This window comes from Rhinolophus ferrumequinum, chromosome X (genome assembly GCF_004115265.2).
Source record: "Rhinolophus ferrumequinum isolate MPI-CBG mRhiFer1 chromosome X, mRhiFer1_v1.p, whole genome shotgun sequence".
Lineage (NCBI taxonomy): Eukaryota > Metazoa > Chordata > Mammalia > Chiroptera > Rhinolophidae > Rhinolophus > Rhinolophus ferrumequinum.
In genome coordinates, this window is record NC_046284.1 from 58,117,411 (window position 1) to 58,139,104 (window position 21,694).

The window sequence follows — 21,694 nt, forward strand, 5'->3', positions numbered from 1 at the left end:
CGAGTCATCTTGAACTGTATTTTCAGATTTTCTTTTAACTCTTTGAGGAAAATTAAGTTGGTTTAGATATTTGTATATCTTCAAACAACTCAAGGAAAAATATTAAGCAATCCCAAATAAGCTGAGTACATATCCAAAAGGCAAATTTCACTAAAAAGATATGGTGGACATAAAAGCATTTAAATATGCAATTGACAATAAAATCAACGTATTTGTGTTCCTGTCCCTTCATATCACTTAATATTTACTTTTGCAGTGCTAGCTTTTTGGCTGAGTAGCATTATTTCCATACATATTTGATCTTCCACTATGCCCTTCATTTCTATCCAGAAAACTAGCTTTTGTTTTCAGCTATATCTTGATCAGAAAATGAAGTTACCTTAAATCAGTAACAATATTTTACATTACTTGTAGATAGGTAATTTCACCAAATAAGAAATTTACGTTGCTTAAAATCCCATTTTTTTTTAATTTAGCTAGAGAAGGGCACATTTAAATTTTAAAGCCCGTAAGTTTTAGTAAGTTTTGCTATGATAGACTCAGCTCAAATACATTTAATGATTTTAAATATCACACTAACATAATGAACTTAACTTCCTTTCTATTTTACATTAATTTCTTCCAATATTAATATTAATATTTAACATATTCACAGTCAATTTACCTGGCTATCAAAAAAGAAACCATCTGTGTTTTCCAGAGTTAGATTGACATAGAGATTTTAAAAAGTTTAGTTAAGATGATAATATCAAAATTTTGTTGATATTTCATATCATTGTTAATATTCAAAAGGAGAAAAGTCACTCTTGATAATTCTTCCATTCTACTATACTTTGTAAGCACCCATTTTCTGTCTTACATATATCAATGCTTTAATGTCCACTCACTTTAATAAAAAGGCAATGTGCATAAGTAATATAACATGCTACTAAGGGCACCTTACCACATCATCTGCCAAAGTTTTTATTTGAATGTTCTATTAAAACCAAAAGAAAAAATAAATACCTGTCAATAAGAGAAATTCATAGATAAAACAAGAAAATAATAATTGAATGATTCTCATATTTTATTTTATCAACCATCACTAGTTAAAAAGAATTAGAAAGCTTCAACATATAAACAAGAACTTTTTTTACAAAAAAAAAAAAAGAACTTTTTAAGGATTAAAAATTAAGGTTTGGTGGGGGAGGGTCTATTTGTTTTTAAAGATGACACCCATGGTCCCAAAGTCACATTTGGAGCAGACATCTTGACCACAGTGCTCAAACAAGAGGAAAGATACAGCAAAGTCATAAGCCCTTTCAAGTTTTTTTCAGTTTTAGATGAATAATGTTTTTACAACACATAAATTTTTTTAAATATATGAACAATAGGAAAATGTCACATTTAATAGTAGTGAAATATAATAAAACAGCTCAGTCTAGAACTCGGTTACGTCTGTTGGATATTTAAAGGACACCTTTATAAATATTCTAGATAAAAATGAATTTACTGATTCTATTAATATTTGCCTATTTCTCAAAAACTCCAACACCTTTTTTTTTTTTTGGCATATGGTTTTCTACTTCTAATGCTGAGAATCATTAGAAATGGTGTATTCTAGTTAATAAAATAGAGTGTGGTTAATAAAAACTACCACATAACATATGGGCATCACGATGTGAAGAATTAGAATACAGCAATACTAAAGTAATAAAGCAATATGTAAGTAAAGAGAGCAAAGTAATATCTAATAATTTAGTAATATTCCATGATTCAGAAGACACTTCAATATATGCGATGTCAGAGGGGTAGTAGATTGGGGGGGTTATCATTTTGTGAGGGGTGAAATGTCTAACTATTACATTATTTTGTACACCTGAAACTAATAAAATAAAAAAAAGAAGACACTTCGATATCTTACAGTGACATCTGATCAGCATGAAGGGTATTTATGATTATATTATAAATACGTTGAAGTGCCAACTAAGAGACGTGATTAGGGAAGAACCAGTTTTGTTTAAATCGCCTGTTAGGAATTGATATTAACCCTTCGGCTACATCCTGTACATTTATTTCCTACAACATAAGCTGAATGATATGCATCAACTTGGTTGTGCATGCTCACATCCCTTTTTACTAAGAAAAACACGGTCTTCTTACTGGTGGAGAGAATTCCATTATGAATTTTAAGTAAGTGAGAATTATTGATCTCAGGATCTCATCAAATTGTCTTGAAATACCACCAACCAAATGCTTTTAAAGATCATCCTCCCCTGGACCAGGTGGGACAAATACACTATTAAACGTACAGTTCATTTTCTACTTTTAATACAATGATGCCCTCAGGCATCCACACTTCTACATCTTCGTCTTCATCCCATCCTACTGACACAGACCCCAATCAATCTTTACTGCCTAGGAAAAATAAAAGAGGGAGGATTATTTATATCAGAACTGAAGCCATTTTAAGAGAGATCAATTAACCCCAGGATTATCTGGAGCTGGTGTTTTCTCTTTAACTTTCCCAGTGGGTTACAAAAAACTGTTTTATGTACAATGACAAGCTTCATGATGTCCTGTAATGTAAAATCAAATGTCAAAGTCTCAAAAGTGCCTCAACTATCCTGCTACCATCCAGATAGGGACGTGTCCACCTGTGCTATTATTAGATTATGCAGTTCTTCAAACAACTCCTGCTTTTCTTTTCTTCCCATCCTTTGGGGTTATAAAATCAAGATTGGAAACACATCTATTTCTTCAAAGCGAGAATGTAAATTAGGGGAAATATGATTTGATTTGGTCAAATTCTCAAAGTTAAGGTACACATATATCTGGAAAGCTTTAAATCAGTATTTCAGTTAACTATATGTTGACAGTTTGATCAGGGGAGACAGAAAGAAGAACAAAAAAGTATTGCTAGCAATAGTTCTATTAATACTTTCTCTTATGGGAAGAGACTTGAGTGTTTTTCTTTTTAAAATTAACATATTTTTGCCCATATTAAATCACACATTATGGAGGCAGAGACTATTAAAATTGGATGGAATATGAGATCATCTGGTCAAAACCTCTCATTTTACAAATGATGAAACTAAGCTTGAAAATGATGACTGACTTGCCCAAGGCCCACAGATCTGGTTATTACTATTATGTTGGTGCAAAAGTAGCTGTAGTTTTTGCAATTATTTTTAACCTTTTAAACCGCAATCACTGTTGCATCAACCTAATAGCTACTAACTCTTAGTCAACATATGATCTTTTCAGTGAACGTAATTAACCTCTAGGATATTCAGACTGAATTACTGAATTGAAACAGTTCATGGTAACCTCAAATTCACAGACACCCGCTTTGGGTAAACTGCCTTTTGCCATCATTACCCCGGGGATCAGGCATCTGGTCCCCGTGGCACCACAGTCCTTCCCCAATGCATCTGACATGTCACCTACTGAACTCGCTTTGACCAATATACGTTATGTTCTTCAAGTGGCTAATTAATCAGCTATTTTTCCATATACAAATGATATGCAAATTTAGATTATTCAGTCTTCCATAATTCTTTAACTTTACCTACTTAATTATTCCTTAATACTGCCACAATTCGAAAAGTCAGATGACTTCTAGGTGGGTGGCAGGAGGGAAAAAATGAATATACAATTAATAAGCCAATGGAAAGACTACATGAGCACAAAAGGGGCAAAATGCTATTTCCGAGGGTCAGGACAGACTTTCAAAACAGAGGGTAACATTTATGTTGATGTAACATCTGAATTCCATTTATCCAGGCTTAAGATTTCGTGTCACCTCGGTCTCCCTCCCTTCTCCTTCAACAGCCTCTGCTTCCATTCTCTTCTCATTGCCAAAGTTACTTTGAAAACAAAGATCTGGTGCAAGCCACCCTCACCACTCTCCGAGATGTCCAGAATAACCTCCTAACCTGTCTCCCTGCTTCCACCTTTACCCTCCTACACTTAATTTTGAACACACCAAAGTGATACTGTTAAAACCAGAATCAGATCACGTCATTCTTCTGCTCAAAACTTTCCAACGGCTATTTTCACTCTGAGTGCAAGTCAAAATTCTCACAATGGCCTACAAGGCCCTATAGATCTGCACACTCTCTCTATCCCTCTGACGTCATGTGCTACTATCCTCCCTTTCATCTGTTCAGCTCCCGTCAATCGCCTCACTGTTCCACAATGAGGCAATAAGCCACACACACCCGCTCTTCCCTCTGCCTGGAATGCTCTTCTCCATTATCCATCTGACTTACTCCAGCACCACCACCCCCTTTCGAGTTTTTGCTCATGAGGCCCACTCTATCCGTCGTATTTGAATGGAAACACCCACCTCCTCCACGCACTCCTGGCCCACCCTACTGTGCTCTACCTTTCTTTATTTCAGTAGGCCTTACCACATTTTAACATAGTGTGCAGAGCATTAATTATGAACACACAACGGACTCTCATCATCCCGATAGCTATGTCAGTCACAAAGTGACCGTCATGCCAGAGCATCACGTGAAAGGCGTACCCAGTGAATGCCCTAACCAGGTAACTCCAGACGCAGGTTGGTGTGTGACCATCTGGACGGCTTTATGGGACTGCAGATGGGTGCACTGCACCCAGTCTTGGGCATAAGATCAGAGCTCCCTGAAGGCTCATCGCTCAGGCCTCAACTGAAGCTGACAGCTGCACCGGCACTCGTCCCAGACGGAGCCCTCGAAGCCTCGCCTCCTGACCGTCTCACCAGCCGGGCCTGACGCCGGACGCTCTGCACCCCGGCACCGAAGGGACTCTCGCTGAGCACCAGACTCGCTCTCTCATCCTTCTTTCGTAAGACTCTGCTCGCCTCGCCTAACCCTATTGCTTGTAAACCTGTGTGACCTTCTTGTGTGAAACCACTCTATCTCGACTATTGGAGATTATCTTCTGGCTGGAGCCTTGGTTAATGTCTGCGGTAAACTGAGTCAGTAGGACTAGATCCATGGCTTTATTCTCATAAAGTCTGACATTGTGGAAAGACACAAACGTGTGTGAGACTGCTACTTTGCTAACCATGTCCCGCACACGACACATAGTCTATAATTTACTTTATTATTTTATTTGTCTGTTTCTTCCACTAGTCTCACGGAACATGAGAAGGGATTTTCATCTGTCTGGTTCAGGGATTTCCCCCTCATGTCTAGAGCAGTGCTGGGCACAGGCACACAGAAGCAGAATATTATAAATGACCATCACACACCTGCTCACAGTCAATGGCTCCTGATGACCTACAGAATAAAGACTAATGTCCTTAATATGGCATTCAAAGGCTTTTATTATTCAGCTCTAGGGTACCTTCTACTTCTTCCCTTCACCCACGATTCATATGCTATGGAAAACAAACATGGAAATCCGATTCCCAAATGTATTCCCCACCATGTCCTGTCTGTGTACCCACTGTTCCCTCTACCTGAAATGCCTATTTAGCTAGATACATTTCGATTTCTAGAGCTACTCTTGAGTTTAACGTTTGATTACTGATAAACCAAATGTCAAAAAAGATACTGAAGGGGTGGCCGGATGGTTCAGTTGGTTAGATAGAGCGCAAGCTCTCAACGAGGTCGCCGGTTCAATTCCCACACGGGATGATGGGCTGCGCCCCCTACAACTAAAGATTGAAAACGGCGACTGGACTTGGAGCTGAGCTGCGCCCTCCACAACTAGAGTGAAGGACAACGACTTGGAGCTGATGGGCCCTGGAGAAACACACTGTTCCCAATATAATAAAATAAAAATAAAAAGATACTGGAGAAGGATTGCACTTCGTTTAGTGTTTTCGAAGGATTTTTTTTTTTTTTTCTAACAGGCCATCTTCAAGAATGACAGAGCACCGTAAGGCACATAGGACATTATATTTATGTAAAAAATTATCACAATTACTTGTGATAGAGAACCATAAAGAAAAACACTCTGCTTGCTTGTGATTTCTTGATTTATAAGTTTCATTCAACTACAGAGTGTATATCTTGTATAACTATGCACATTTGACTAATATGAACATTTTCTCATAGATTTCCCTCATGTACTTTCATAAATATCTTCTTGATACCATTACTTAGAACTCTTCTACATAGCTGTTCAGAAAAAAGGAACAGATGCAGTCTATTGAAAATGAAAATCCTTAAGCAGATTTTAAGAATTTCCGTTTCATAAGGGGTGATTTTTGGCCACTGTACATGAAAAATACACTGAAATTATTGCATAAGTTACAATTAAATTACCTGCAATACAAAATGAATCATCCTGCCATACAATTGCTTCTATATTGGTGAAAAATGAAAGGTACAAAAGGCGTTGAGAACAATAACAAAAACCAACACCAAAATAAAAATTTCAGAGAACTATAAAGAAATGTTTCTTCGACAGGAGTACATCATATTTTTATGTAAACTGACCTTTAAAAAGTATTTTTACATGGGTGTATTAAAATACAGTTGCATCTATAATGATGTTCTACAGGGAAAAGCTCTCAAATTTCATCTGAAGGTAATTTACACAGGTGCATGCAACTCTCTGTCACACCACATGCAGGCAGACATTATGGATTTCACTCCTCTGTACAAACTACACAGCTACAGAGTTTTTAAAAATGACCAAAATTTCTTTATTAGAGTCACACCCCTGAATTAAAAGCACTGATTAAAGTCATTTTAGTACGTTTTTGTTGTGCAAATCTAACGATAATAGTCATAAGGATAAGGGCATATTGTACCAGTAAGTTAGGAACCATATATTTTCATTAAAATCAACTCTGGAGAAGCAATAAGCTTGTGCATTGGTCAAGCAATCAGAGTTTATTAAACTTCATTTATGATGAGTTATAGTAAATATAACTTAGTACAGGATTATGAGTATTGCGTAATTATGAAAGTATCACTCCAGAGTCTCAACCCCTTAAGAATAAGAGAAATGGATGATTTACTTATAAACTCTAATGCTGAAGCTCTGATTGAAATGCAAGAGTCATTACTACAAGAAAATTAAGTTTTAATTTTCTCAATCAGGCAGAAATTAACAAAAACAGCAAAGATTCAACTCTCTTATGGATAATGTTCCATACTACTAATACAATGTTTTATAACCATCCTGCAATTACTCTAGTACTACAGAAATTGGACAACTAAATTATATATAATTCAGAAGTCTCACCACCAACTCAAAAACGTCACACTATTTGACTATTTTTATCTCTTTTAGAGCAAATAAGTTGGCCATCATAACACAGATAAAGGGTCAATTATTTACCCAGTTTTAAGAGTCTTGCTCTCTAAGAAGGGCGGGGCAATAGAACCATGTTCAATTCAACTGAACTAATATTTGAGCATCTACTCTGCACCTGTTCAGTGCAGGACACTAAGAATACAATCATAAACAGTACAGCCATGTGCTCTTCCTTTATAGAGGTTACAGTTTAGTTGAGCATGAGATGAATGAAAGAACAACCACAACAGAAATACTGAGAGCTCTCATAGGGTAGTAATCTAACATAACCTCCATATACTTTCCACGTTAGAAGGGCCCCTTAGTGAGGCCATCCATATAAACCACCGATCCAGGGTTTGAAATCTCTAGACAACATCCCTGCCCGATACATATTCAGATCAGCAGCAGAAACAGAAGGAAGTAGTTACACTTCAGTGGCCTGCCTTCCAATTTCTTCAGATCCTCTACTCATCCAGAACTATTTATAAATCAGAAAAGTAATCAAGGCAATTCAAAGCCATTTAATCACCTAGTGACCAAGCTGAACATTCTTTTCAGGCATTCAAATATTTTATAATTTTTTTTTTAGTTAAGTACGTGTCAGGTGTGTTCATTTCACCAAGAAAGCTATATACAATCAATTTTTTAGAAATGAAATCAACGTAGAAGGTTTCATTTTAAGACAGGAGGAAAAGAAATTTTGACTTTCAAAATAATTGAACTATTACTGTCTGTATTTAAAATGACTCCAAAACATTCTTTCATCTCCTTTCTAACAGTAAGGGTCATTTTTAGATACCCACATGTATTCTTAGGCACTGTGGTCTTCCATCACCATAGATGATAAAAGATAGATCAGTCGGCAGTGTGCTAGGTAGGCACTGGGATTGAAACAGATATGGCCCTGCCCTCAAAGCGCAAACGCCTAACAGTGACAAGATGAGGTTACAGGCATTAAGCTCCTATTCTCCACCTTACTATGCTGTTGTTGGCATCTCAAACTGTCCATTTCATCATTTTAATAGAGCAATACTTCTATATTTTTGTAACCATAAGGACACCACCTCAGAAGTACTGTCAAATTAAAAGCCTCAAATTTTAACCCACCAGAGTTCTTGGCTATTACCAATGAAAATTCTTGCTACCATTTTTATGACAAGAAAAAAATTCCTTTTGGGATTTTCTTCTCAAAATGCTCTTTCGATTTATAATGAAGGAAATGTGTTATCTACCAGCAAATATGACATCACAGTACAGGGGTTCAGTTTTCTTCATGAAGCAAAAGAGCATGTTACTTCACTAGAGAAGTTTCAGAAATTTGTCATAACAAGATTTGCTCAATCTTAAATTAATTGTCTTGACATGAACTTCAATTTTTAACTTCCAGGAGGACTGACTATAATATGGGAATCCAGCAGTCTTTCCTGCATAACACGCATGCTCAACTTCAGGGCTAAGGGCACAGCGTTCAGGAAATGTACGTTTGCCCCTTACGTCTTAGAAAAAGTTCACACCAATGAATTGGAGGAAGTTCCTTAGTACCTGAATTAATCAGAAACAACTGCCGGAATCATCCAGGTTTTTAAGTAACGTCCTCTACAGGTATAGAAATCATGTTTATTTACTTTATAGTAAACCATTTCAAATGGGAAAATTATTCGGACATAAAAGTTCTTTCTTAGTCTATGAATAAAAAGCAACAAAATGAAAAGAAAGCTAGCTTTATACAAATACAAATGTTTCAAAACCCAGCAGGGTACCTTGTACATAATAGATACTCTTAGATCAGTGAGTTAGGCAAGTGGGGGCTCAATACTTAAGAAATAAATCTGTACATTCTCTGTTTAAAAGAAAAAAGACAAATGTCTCCACCACACATTATGTTTAAGTACCCATTCCATGCCCAGCACTTTATGGCACATAGAAGTTTAAGACAGGATCCTGCCCTTCAGGAATCTGCAATATAACCGGGGTGTGAAAACTAACCGTGTAAAAGCAAATAGATAATTAAATGCTAAACTATGAGATTCTGAAGTACGTACTCAGAGCTCCGCCTCCTCCCTAGACACTATAACATGTCCTGTCTTATTACCTTCACAGCATTAACCACTATCTGAAATTATCCTGTTCACTTATTTACTTATTTGTGTTGCAGTTTCAAGAAAACAATTTCCTTAACAGCAGACCTTAATTTACCTGTCTGATTCACTTTGGGATCTCTAACACAGAATAGTAGCTGGCACTTCATATCTGCTCAAATATTTGGTGAATAAATTGAAGTATTCAGAGAAGAAATAGCTAACCATAGCTACATTAAGAAACTGTAAAGAACTGTATCCTAATTGTTGGGTAGGATTTCAATACCCAGAAAGCGGGGAACAGTAGCAAGTCAGACAGAAGGAGCCGCACTCACGTTTTACTTGAGGGAAGTAGCCTCATGAAATAAAGGCTTCAAGTTGAATATTAAATTTGGAATATGTAGGTTGGGGACAGATTAGAGACAGTCTTGAAAAACCACAAGGGGTAGTCTAGACTCAGCCTGACGACCACTGAGAGTCCTTATGATGTCGTGATTCAGAGACAGACATGGAGACGGTAGCATTTTAGAGGCATGATTTGGGGTGGTACAGGTCCACAATCTCTTACCTGAAACCCTTGAAGCCAGATGTACTTTGGAATTCAGAATGTTTCATATTTTAGAAAAGAACATGGTACATGTGCAGTAATATGTTACCAAATATACCCAGCAGGATCTGGGTTAGCACCCTAAATCAAATGCACTCAAGGTTAGTAGTGAGACATGAACATTCCACAAAACAGGATAAATAAAGACTAACTACAGCCTCAAGTCAGGTCAGGTATTGCCGGCCAATGCTAAAATTCTGTATTCAGAGCTTTCAGATTTTAGAATTTAGAGAAGGGCTGTAGGCTGTATTATTCAGGATAGATTGGAGAAGGAATCAAGGCTTAAAAGGCAGCTTGTAGAGATCAGCAAGTTTGGTCTGTTCTATCACCTAAATACTAGCTACCATTTTCTGAGCATTTATTATGTGCAGACACTATGCTAAGAGCTTTACATGCATTGCCTCAGTTAAATCCTCACTGCAATCCTATGATACAGGAATTTACTGTCCTATTTTATAGGTCAGGAAATCAAGGTTTGCAGTCATTAAATCATTGGCCTAGAGTCACAAAGATAATAAATCGCATAGTTGGGATCTGCATTTAAATAGGGATTGGCATTTAAATCTGAGTAAAATCCAAATTCTAAAACCTCCATCTACATTCTAAACTCTGTCTGCAGGAGTCTTCACCAGTATAACAATATTCATTAGAACTCAAGTTCTTTATCAATCTTGGCCCTTCCATGAACTTTGCTTTGTAATAAAACTTTGCTCTGCTTAGAGCAATCACCCTGTACCACCCCCTCGGCTTCTTCATCAGGCCCTCTCCCACTCTTCCTTTCTAGTTTTAGCTGAGGTCATGGTTGGTTCTGTTATACCTCCCATGGTTCCCAACTTCTTTTGTAACATTATTCCAATGATCAAACGACAATTCCCTGTCAATGCCTGTCTTCCTTGCTACACTGTAAACTCAATGTAGTAAGGACCAGGTCACTCTTGGTCCCCACTGTGTCCTGTTTTTGTGCACTGTTTCTAGCACATAGTTAGCACTCAAAGCTGTCGTGACAGACAGAATTGGAGAGAGGGGGAGAGGAGAGAGACAGAGATCCAGTTGTGAGCTGATAAGAGCTTAAACTAGGATGGTAGCAACAGGAAGAGAGAGAGCAGTTACTATAATTTAAAATTACATTTGTTATTGAAGCAATGTACCCAGACACATGATTGTTGTTTGTATTAAATAAAGTACTTTAATATCTGTTGTTGTGATTACTATCTTTATAACATACAAATAACCTCTAAACGGCTATGGTTATCACTCTGGAGCGACATCACCTCACAATGACTTGCCATACATCTACTTCAAGTAGCTTTTATAAATAACCACATCATTTAGTTTTCTGATATAGCTGCAAAATTAATCTGACAAAACAAAATGATTCGCTCCTTTAAAGATTCAAGAGTATGAACTGCCTAAAACTGAAAATTATACCTGAGTTGTGAATAAGGTATTATTATAATAATATACATTTGGTAGGCAAAGATACATAAATCAAGCAATGATCTCAGGTAATCCCACTAATAGCACTTTTAACTGATATTCTTGAACTTGCAAATAATTCCCAATTCAGGAACAGGTTGTGGTCTAAAAGTTCATCTGTATGGCAGTCATTTAGCTCCTGGAACACGTTTCCAAAGATGCGACTAATGAAAATGGTGCCCAAAGTGAAAGTAGATACCCCTCTGCCCACGGAAAACAAAAACTGCTCATCTAGACTCATACAAAATGAACTTTTAAAATAAATATTTAACACCTAAAAACTTAAGCAAAACATGATTATATGGTAGGCAAAAACGAAGTAAAATTTCAGAAAAACTGAAAAAGGACCTTTGAAAAAATGTAAGATTAACGAAAAACGTATTAAATTTTGTAATCTTCATTTCTCCCCCACTAGCTTCAGATTCTATGCTGAGTAGTGATAACTCCATTGAAAGCTTTTGTCCCACAGTGTTCCTTACGTAGTTTTTCACTTAGTTTTAATTTGTGTAAGGGATTGCATCTAAAGACAGTGACAAATTCTGTCAAAGTAAAATAAAGAGCATGCTGCAGAAACATTTCATTTATGTCACTGTGTTTTATAAACACTATCATAACAAATTAACAGGTAGTTTTAAATTTTTGACATTTTTATGATTTTAGGCAAAGCGACAGTTGGATTAGTGTTTATTCTGTCAGAACTGGAATTACTTCCACTCTAACGTCATGTTTTCCACAATGGACTCTTCATGTATTTGAATTAAATGGGGTGGAGGAAGAGCTACAAATAAGTCAGCAACTATACTGAGCCCTTGAGGCTTTGTATATAGTGTGTAATCACTGTACCAGTCACAGTATAAAAAATGAATAACTGTATGTCCCTTTGCCTGAAAAATGACAGGTAACCCAAGAACTAACATAATGGCCCTTACACATGTACAAGTCAAAACAGATGATTCGAACTTTCTTTTTTTTCAATATTGTGAAATCACAGGCATTTTTCAGTCAAAAGATTCTGATGTAGAAAACATGCGTTTTATTTCCTTTCCATCTAGACTTTAAGACAACAGTGGAAACAAAAACTCATAGACACAGACAATAGTTCAGTGGTCACCAGAGGGTAAGGGGCGAGGGGGATGGTAGGAGAGGGTAAACAGGGTCAAATATATGGTGATGGAAGGAGAACTGTCTCTGGGTGGTGAACACACAATGTGATATATGGATGATGTATTACAGAATTGCACACTTGAAACCTATGTAATTTTACTAACCATTGTCACCCCCGTAAATTTTACTAATAAAACAAAAGACAACAGTGGCATCTCCTATACATCATTGTATAGATCACACTGTGCATAAAGCTGGAAAATACGATGGGGCTGTTAAGTAACCTCTTCTGCAATTCTTCACTCTGCTGATGCCAACAAAAGCTCCTGCCCAGCAGAAACAAGTCCTTTCGTGGGGGTTCCTAAAAACCAATGAGAGACCTATACATACCATGTTTCCCCGAAAATAAGACCTAGCCAGAACATTAGCTCTAATGCGTCTTTTGGAGCAAAAATTAACATAAGACCCAGGCTTATTTTACTATCGGACTGGGTCTTTATGATAAGATATGATATGATATATGATATGATATGACATGATATATGATGTGATATGATATATGATATAAGATAACATAATATAATACCGGGTCTTATTATTAATTTTTGCTCCAAAAGACACATTAGAGCTGATTGTCCGGCTAGGTCTTATTTTCAGGGAAACACGGTAACTGCACAACTTAAACTTGCCAATAACACTCAGACTATGTATGACAGGTGCTCTTCGATAAAACAGGAAGTCTAAGTTACGCAGGTTAAATCTGAGAAGCTCTGAACTTTTAATAGCAGTTTGTTCAATTTTCTATTTTTCTCACTACTGAGTAATTTGATTTGATAACAGCTTAGCCAATTAAGGATTAGAAAGTTTGAAAAACATTACTATGCAAATGACAGAAAAATTTATGATCAGTAGATCGCTGAAATACAAGTGTGTGTGCGCGTGCGCGCGCGCGCTTAAACATTTATAGAATTTCTCTTACTGTGCCGTCATCAGTTGCAGCCCCAAATTAATGAGCCAGCACCAGAATCACGGACAGGTTTTCTACAATATTCCTAAATTGAGTTCTCTTCAAGTACCTTTCTATTTGCTAATAATATTATACTTACTTTAAACAAAATCACTTATTTGATGGCCATAATCAATACTATTGAAGTTTTCAATGCACATAAGGCCTTTACAGCCCCAATTAACACAATGTTCTCCGTGATGGCTGAATTCCCAAATCAGTTTACAAACTCTTATTTAATCTATAACACGCCTTCAGATTAGCACTAGTATTAGTGTCCTAGCTGCATCCTCCTTTGAAACACTTAAGGTAGAAAATATACATTCCAACTGAGGATGTCAAAAACCTGGTATTTTCCTTTCTGCAGGTAGAGCTGGCTACACTGGCAGTGGTACATAAGGACAAAGAGAAACAACTGGACACGCTTTTCAGTATAAGTGTTCAAAGAATAACAAAGGAGGAGATCAAGCCCCTGGGATGTCTTAACTGGGGAACAGAGAGCAATTTGCCCCTTTCCATTAAAAAAATAAAAACTTGTCCTGGGATCTAAATCTCTTTGTAAAGACTACCTCTAGAGTACTTACAGTGAATTTGTTCAAGAGCTTAAGCGTAAGTTTCATCTATCAAGTTGAGAACTCTCTCCATTTTCAGATATATATTGAGTTCTGAATGTCTCAAATTTCACAAACTATACATAAGCACCTTTCTAGTTGAGTTTTTAAATAGTGACCATTTATTTTAGGAATGTACTAGAATGACCTCTTCTGCTTGTAGTAACACCGTAATAAAATACGCTGCGAGAGGCATTTTCTTTCACATGAAATGCAGAAAAGAAACTTTAGGTAGGTCCAAAGCTACAGACAGTGACTAAACATGAACATGTAACTGACAGAATGGCAAAGTTTTGAAACTCTAAAAGTAAGGAAGCATGGTGTCTCTCACCAGTAGCCAACAAGGTTGTTTGCTTTCCTCGGCTAGAATATGCTTTAAAGAACCAGGAAACACCACAAAAATCGTATTTTTTTTTTTTTTAATTCCCGGAGGGTATCTTTCTTGATGACCCTCTCAACCTCTTAGCTCAAACCTTGACGGCAACATGTATCATAGTATAGACTTTCCCACTAGAGAGTATGAATTTCCTAAGGTAGGGACTGGGTCTTAAATAGTTTGGGGTATGGTTATAAATGGGGAAAAAGATGGCCTCTTTGTATCAGCCCTAGGTTGTTTACTTCTTCATAACAGCTAAGACTCATTAAAAGCCCACAGGTGCCAAACTCAAATTTTCACACATCCAATTGTTGTAAATATGGCCCAAGTAAGCGTATTTTCAACCATTGAGAGCCAGCCTAGTTTACATACAGTGTGAAACTACACCCAACATCTACAAGCCAAACAGAAAGGAAAAAAAAAAACCCAATAGCTATAAAAGAGCCTAATCCAACTTCCCTTTAGCTCTGTGACCCAAACACTCTCTGTTGGGCTGCTGGGTAACATCATCTAGACACAGATGCTCCTCTCTGCTCTTCCTCACTCCCAGGAGTTCCCTGCCCTTCTCCCCTTCTGAGTAGTGGCCCTCTGCTATTGTCTGTGGAAGGCCTTAGGCTATGACGGGCTTCTCACACAGGTATATTTGTCAAGCCATCACTCCAAAATAAAGCTCTGCATACAACTGTCACCTCCTGGTCTTATCCTTTCCGTTAAATCAGCCCCCAAATCCCTGAAACTCACTATGGATACCTTGCTAACGGCCCTTGGATCAGCCACACATTTACTGAATGAATTACTGGAAGCTGTTAATTTCTCAACTCAAATAGAACACTGGTGGACACAAAGCTAAAATGTAAGAGAGGAGGAGGCATAGGTAGCCACAATATGGACGGCAAGAACAAAAATGTAATTATGATTATCATTTATTGAAGGTTAGCTATGTTCCAGGTACCATACTAAGCACTTTTCCATATATTTTTAAGACTTAATTTATGTGACAACCCTTGAAGTATATTCCATTATTTACCCCCATTTTACAGATGGGGAACCTGAGGCTCATAGATAGAATGTAACTTCATCATGGCTCATAGCTGTTAAAAGAGGGAAGCAAGATAATCCAGGTTTCTTATTCTCCAAAGTCAGTGCTCTTAAACAATATCCCATATCCAAGAAGTAGGAATAACCAAGAACTCAATGACAGCTCAAGAAATATCAGCAGCCAAAAGAACAAAACAAAAGGAAAAACGGGACTGATCTTAGAACACAGAGCATATAATAAGCATTTAGAGATAGCGCAGCTAATTCAGCTAGAGGCCAAGGGGATGGGGTTAGGAAGTCAGTAATAGAGAAAACAAGATGGAACAGTTTTAAAACCAAGAAAATAAATCTACAGAGAAAAACTCCAGATTAGCAAAGAATTAACATCAACCTAAAACAGTGAAATTAACAGTTAACCTTCAAAAGGTAATCATAGCATTTACCTAAACACATTATAAGAAATATCTGTAATCTCTATAGTTTCCACTGACCATCCAGACGAGCCGACTAGGTTTACCCATGTCCCCACCTAGGAGGCTGACAAGAAGTGTGTGTGTTGCGTGGGGGCGTCTTTCAGGAAGGAATTGTCACACAGCCACACCTCTGGGACCTGGATGTTCAGAGGCCCTGGGGCTCTGCTTGGAAAGTAACCTCACACCATCACCTTTACCCCAGTGGCAGGGGAATCACATAACAAGAAACAAAGAGGAAGTTTACCTTAAAAATCAATGTTTACATACATTTGAACTTGAATCTGAATTTTTAAAAAACACAAATTAGAAACCAAAGAAAGGGACGTCTGGGTCTCTCTTTTCCTCTTCTGGGATATGCGGCTTCAAATTCTATGTCCTCATCCAATTGCCACAATTCATAGAGTAACATTGACTTACTGAGCGCACTGCTGCCCCAGCTAGACAGCAACAAGCCCAAGAAACACAACAGAAGGGAAAAGGGATGATGGGAGAGAGGGAGAAAGAGAGAGAGGGCGGAAGGCGTTGGAGGGAGAGGGACAGTGAGGGAGAGGCACAAGGAGAGGAAGGAAATGAATGGATCAATGAGAATCTCTTAAATGGCCAAATTGTAGAGGTGAATATCTGATAAGGAATGGTGTTAATTATTTACATACTAAAAAGGAAAAAAGGAAAAAAAAATACAAGAAAAGCTAGACCTAAAGAGAGAACATTACTACTATTACTACTACTAATTAAGATTCATGAAGCACCTACTATACACCAGGCCCTGTTCCTAGTGCTTTGGTTTAATTAATCAATCCCTACCACACACCTGTAATACAGGTATTATCCCTATTTTACTGGTGAGAAAACTGAGGCACACAGGTTAAACAAAATCATGTTGTATCATTCTCTGGCCTGCATGCAGTTTCACCATGCCAGCTAATCACACACCTTTACAAAGTAATTAGCAAACAGAGGACTGAGGTATGGTGTGATCCACCATAGTACAGGTGGAGGCATCTCAATACACTCAACAGTTTCAACCAAGGGACGTTTCTAACCTGACATCTTAGATCATTTGCATAGTTTACTTTCAGAATTCAAGCAAGAGCTACAGAGCACAAAGGTCATGTGCCTCCCCAATCGCCCACGTGAACTGAGCTTGTACGCCTTAGCTTGTGTCGAAAAGCTATTACATTTCTTTTGACACCAATAACACACAGCCCTTTTCAGGCATTCATCAGTCAGCACTTGACTGACCAACTGTAAAATACAAAACAGTAAGCGACAAAATGCACTCTCAGGAGCATATACTGGAAGATTTTCCCATGGTATTTGCATTTTAAAAATACAGAAGGAAGTTGTCATGAAATAAATGTTAATGATCTCTAGAAGATGAATTCTCAGTTTGGATTTACATTAAAAATATTTATTCTATTTAAATTACATGAAAAAAAATGAGGTACTCCCATCTTTCATAATAAATCCTACAACAAAGATTAAAAACCTTCCCAGTTTCTGCTTTCATGTACCTACGTAGGTTTAGCTCCAGCAACATACAAAAATGAGTATATTAACTTAATCCCTCAGGAATTTAGGACTTTGACATAAGCTTTGGAAACAGCCAGCAATGAAGAATTCATTCTTTTTGACCTAGCTTTGTCAAAAAGAAGCTTCCCTTGAATTCCAGAAAGAAGGTAGAATGATAAACTTAAAGTCTTACGAAGTAGAATCAGGAGGGGGAAAACCAGGATAAAATGAGGTCATGTGTATAATATGCTACTAGTCTCTACATCCAGTAAATTTTAACTAAATCATAGGGTACAGTTTCGGGGCGGGGGTGGGGGGGTGGGGGGGAGGGCTGGAACTGAAAACAAATCAGAAAGGATTACTTCAGAAATATCCATTTATAACTGAGTGGCTTGTTGCAAACTGTCTAGGACTACATTTATCATGTAAAATCTGTCAAATTGAGGGGAAGTTTTCTGCCTATCAGAAAATCCATGTTGAAGAGACCATACAGCACAAATATAACATCTGCTCATACTAGTGAACGGTGGTTTGGATTTTCTTCTGCCTTCCTCTCTCCCTGCCAGCATGACCAATGAAGAATATGGCTTGAAGAATATGTGAGGTAATACTAATCAAATAAATTATATTATGTATTTAAAATATTAAAAAAAGGTTTTATCTGAATTTTTACAATCACGAAGGATGAAAATAAGTGTCTTAAATACTGTGTGACAAGACAAAACCCAGATGGCTGCTTACTAGACAGAGCCATACTGAGAAGTGTGCTCTGAATCTTTTAAAGTGTAAGTGATAAACTGTAAGGTTCTCATTAGCACTAAAATTCCGTTTCTGTGCTTTATTTCTAGTAAAAATATGACACGTGCTTGAGCTGGAGATTTTGATGTGTGAACTCAAAAGGATGAAATTTTGACCAAGGCTGGAAAGAGTGTTGTAATAAACAACAAATAGAGTATCACATGACCAGAAGGAGAACAGTGAGGAGGAAAAATGTTTGGAAACTGGGAGAAGCTACATGGACACAATATTTATGAACTAACCAAGTTCAGTAAAGGAAGGAATTGCGAAATAATTATTGACTAAAATAAAAGGAGACTGCCAGATTGAGGTTAAGATCATTGTTCAGTAGATAAATTTGACCTAAAGCCAAGAGATTATACCTAGAAATTAAATCAAAAAGTTGTAAGGGGTTAGTTAACATTCAGCCAAGATGGACAGGTGCTAGGGTGGGGGAGGGTGGAAGAGGTAGCAAAGAGAACCGTAAAAATCTCAATCACTTTAATTATCTATGTCAAACCAGTTTGTTTTTTTAAAATGTGTCTAGGACTTCCACTTCTGCCCAGACTTACCGCACTGCCCAAAACACAGATACAAAAAGACAAATAATTCAAACAATGGTTTTCAAGACACTGGACATCAGTCAACAAAGTCCAATGATCACTGAAAGATGGTAAACAAATGAGGTAAACCCTATGCTTGCCCCAGTATACGGCCTTCAGAGTGTCCAGGGGGTGACTCCGGGAGGGGTCCCAGGCAGAGCTCTGCAGATGCCGAAGTTGAGGAGTTGAAAATCCAAGGAGACCAGGCTTCTGGAATTTACACGGCAGAGTGCCAGAAAGAAAGCAAGCTACCCAGAGAGAGAACTCAGGAGATCTTTGGAGGTCCACCCTGTGTATTCAGCAGCACACAGATTGGCTCATGTCTGTAAGGAAACTACCTGAGGATGGGGAAGAAAGAACCATTCAAGAGGCTCAGAGAGAGGACACTGCTGGGCCCTCATACAGAGCGGGGAATATAACCTGTTTCTACCAGCCAGACAGGAAAACTTCCCAATTAATGAGGTTTGGCAGAGCTCTCAGAAGGTTCTTGCCTCGGTAGTAAGGGAATAATTAGCGCTAGACTAAACCTTGCTCTGGTCTTGCCAAACAAATCTTAAAAGCAAGACTCAAAAGGATCAACCTGTTTCCAAGAAACCAAACTGCATCCCAGAACAATATTCTACAATAATTATAGCAATACAAAAATATCCACCATCCAACAAGGCAATTCACAAAATCGGGCTTCCAATCAAAGATTGCCAGGCATGCAAAAAAGCAGGAATATACGACACGCAATAAAGAGAAAAAGAAAATCAATCAATCAAAAGTGACCCAGAACTGACAAAGACTTAAAATTAACAGACAAGGTCATTAGAAGTCCTTTTTAACTTGTATTCCATATGTTTAAAAAGTAGAGACATGGCAGATATAAAAAATGCCCAAATTGAACTTCTAGAGATGAAAATTACAAGTGTCTGAGCAGAAAAATTCACTGGATATTATTAATAGCAAATTAGACATTGCAGTAAGAAAGATTAGTTCACTTGAAGACATATGCTGTAGAAACTATCCAAAATGAAACAGAGAAAATAAGAAACAAATAAAAAATGAAAAGAGCATCAGTAATATGGGGGACAATTTCAATTGACAAAATATATGTGTAATTGACGTCCCAAAGGAAAAGGGGGGGGAATAACAAATAAAGATACAATGGCCAAAGATGTTGCAAATGTTTAAAAAAAATAAAAAACTATTAACACACTGATTCAAGAAGCCCAAAGAACCCCAGCACAAGAAACACAAAGAAAATTACACCAAGGCACCTCTTAATGAAATTACTGAAAGCTAGTGATAAAGAGAAAATGTTAAAAGCAGACGGGACGGCAGGGGGACATGTCATGTAAAAGGATGGAAGAAGGTAAACCATGTTAAACACAACAAGGTAAACCATGCTAAACACTACTAGAGTAGCTATAGTAATATCAGACAAACTGAATTTCACAGCAAAAAAAAAAAATTACCAGGGATAAACAAGGTGATTTCATGATAAAGAGGTCAATTAATCATGAGGATACAACAACTCTAAATGTTTATGCCTGTAATAATAGAGCTTCAAAATACATGAAGCAGAAACTGATAAAACTGAAGAAATAGACAAATCCACAATTACAGTCAGATTCCAATGTCCCTCCCTCTATAATTAATAGAGCAAGTAGACAGAGAATCAGAAGGAATATGGAGGACTTGTACAACACTATCCATCAACTTGATCAGCTGACATTTTTAGAACCTTCTACCCAACAACAGCAGTATACACATTCTTCTCAAGTGCACATGGCACATGTACCACAAAACAAAGCCTCAATAAATTTAAAAGTATTCAAGTCATACAAAGTATATTCTCTGACCACAGAATTATATTAGAAATCAAAACCAAAAGATTTCTAGAAATTGTCTCCAAATATTTGGAAACACACTTCTAAATAACAGTTAAGTCAAAGACGAAAGCAAAAGAAAAAATAGAAAGTATTTTGAACTAAAGGAAAATAAAATCACAACACACCAGAATTTGTGGGATATCACAAAAGCAGTAATTAGAGGGAAATTTATAACAAAAGTATCCAGATTGGAAAATAAGAGTTCTCCAATTAATGACCTTAGCTGCCACCTTAAGCAAATAGAAAAAGAGCAAATGAAACCCAAAGCAAGCAAAAGAAAGGAAATCATGAAAGTCAAAATGGAAGTCAATGAAATAGACCAATACAGAAAAATCAATAAAACCAAAAGTTGTTCAAGATCCATAAAACAGAGAGAGAAAACTGAAGCAAATGCAAACGATTTCTGGTTTAGGGTTGGGGATGAGGGGGAAAGGGAGGGATTCCCAAGGGGCATAACCCCTTTGGGGGGTATATGTATGGATATGTTCACTATCTTGACTGTGGTGATGGTTCCATGGGTGTGCACATAAGCAAAACTCAGCAAGCTGTACGCTCTAAATAGGTATGGTTCGTTGTATGTCAGTTATACTTCAGTGAAGCTGTTTTCAAATAGTTTGATAGAGAGAACAGCCAGACAGATAAATGACTGTATACCCACAACCAACTTATCTCCACTTACAAGGTATGACAAGAAAGTAACAGAATTGAATTTATTATTTAATATACTAGAATGTACACATTCAAAATCACTTGTTTCCTTTGAAAAACAGTAAACTCTGTTTACCATCTTAGACACTCAAACATGGGGGGGGATGCCAAAAAAAAGGATACACATTTTAAGAGATGTTATCTATGTATTACTTTTCGAAGCTGAATTGAATTACGGTAGCAATGTGTAGTATGACGTTCGTTCATAAGATGGCGATAATC

At 37.2% G+C, this 21,694-nt stretch overlaps 1 protein-coding gene across 3 annotated transcripts in view; it reads right to left on the minus strand.

The window, feature by feature from the left end:
* Positions 1-21,694, minus strand: part of DIAPH2 (diaphanous related formin 2) — an 843,900-nt gene that overhangs the window by 794,252 nt on the left and 27,954 nt on the right. For 2 of the 3 annotated variants that reach the window (XM_033107880.1, XM_033107870.1), the window contains exon 2: positions 944-976. The exons of the other annotated variant lie outside the window; for it this stretch is intronic. In XM_033107880.1, coding sequence (XP_032963771.1) covers positions 944-976 — 33 coding nt within the window. The remainder of the gene's footprint in view (positions 1-943; positions 977-21,694) is intronic. 3 annotated transcript variants of the gene reach the window in all.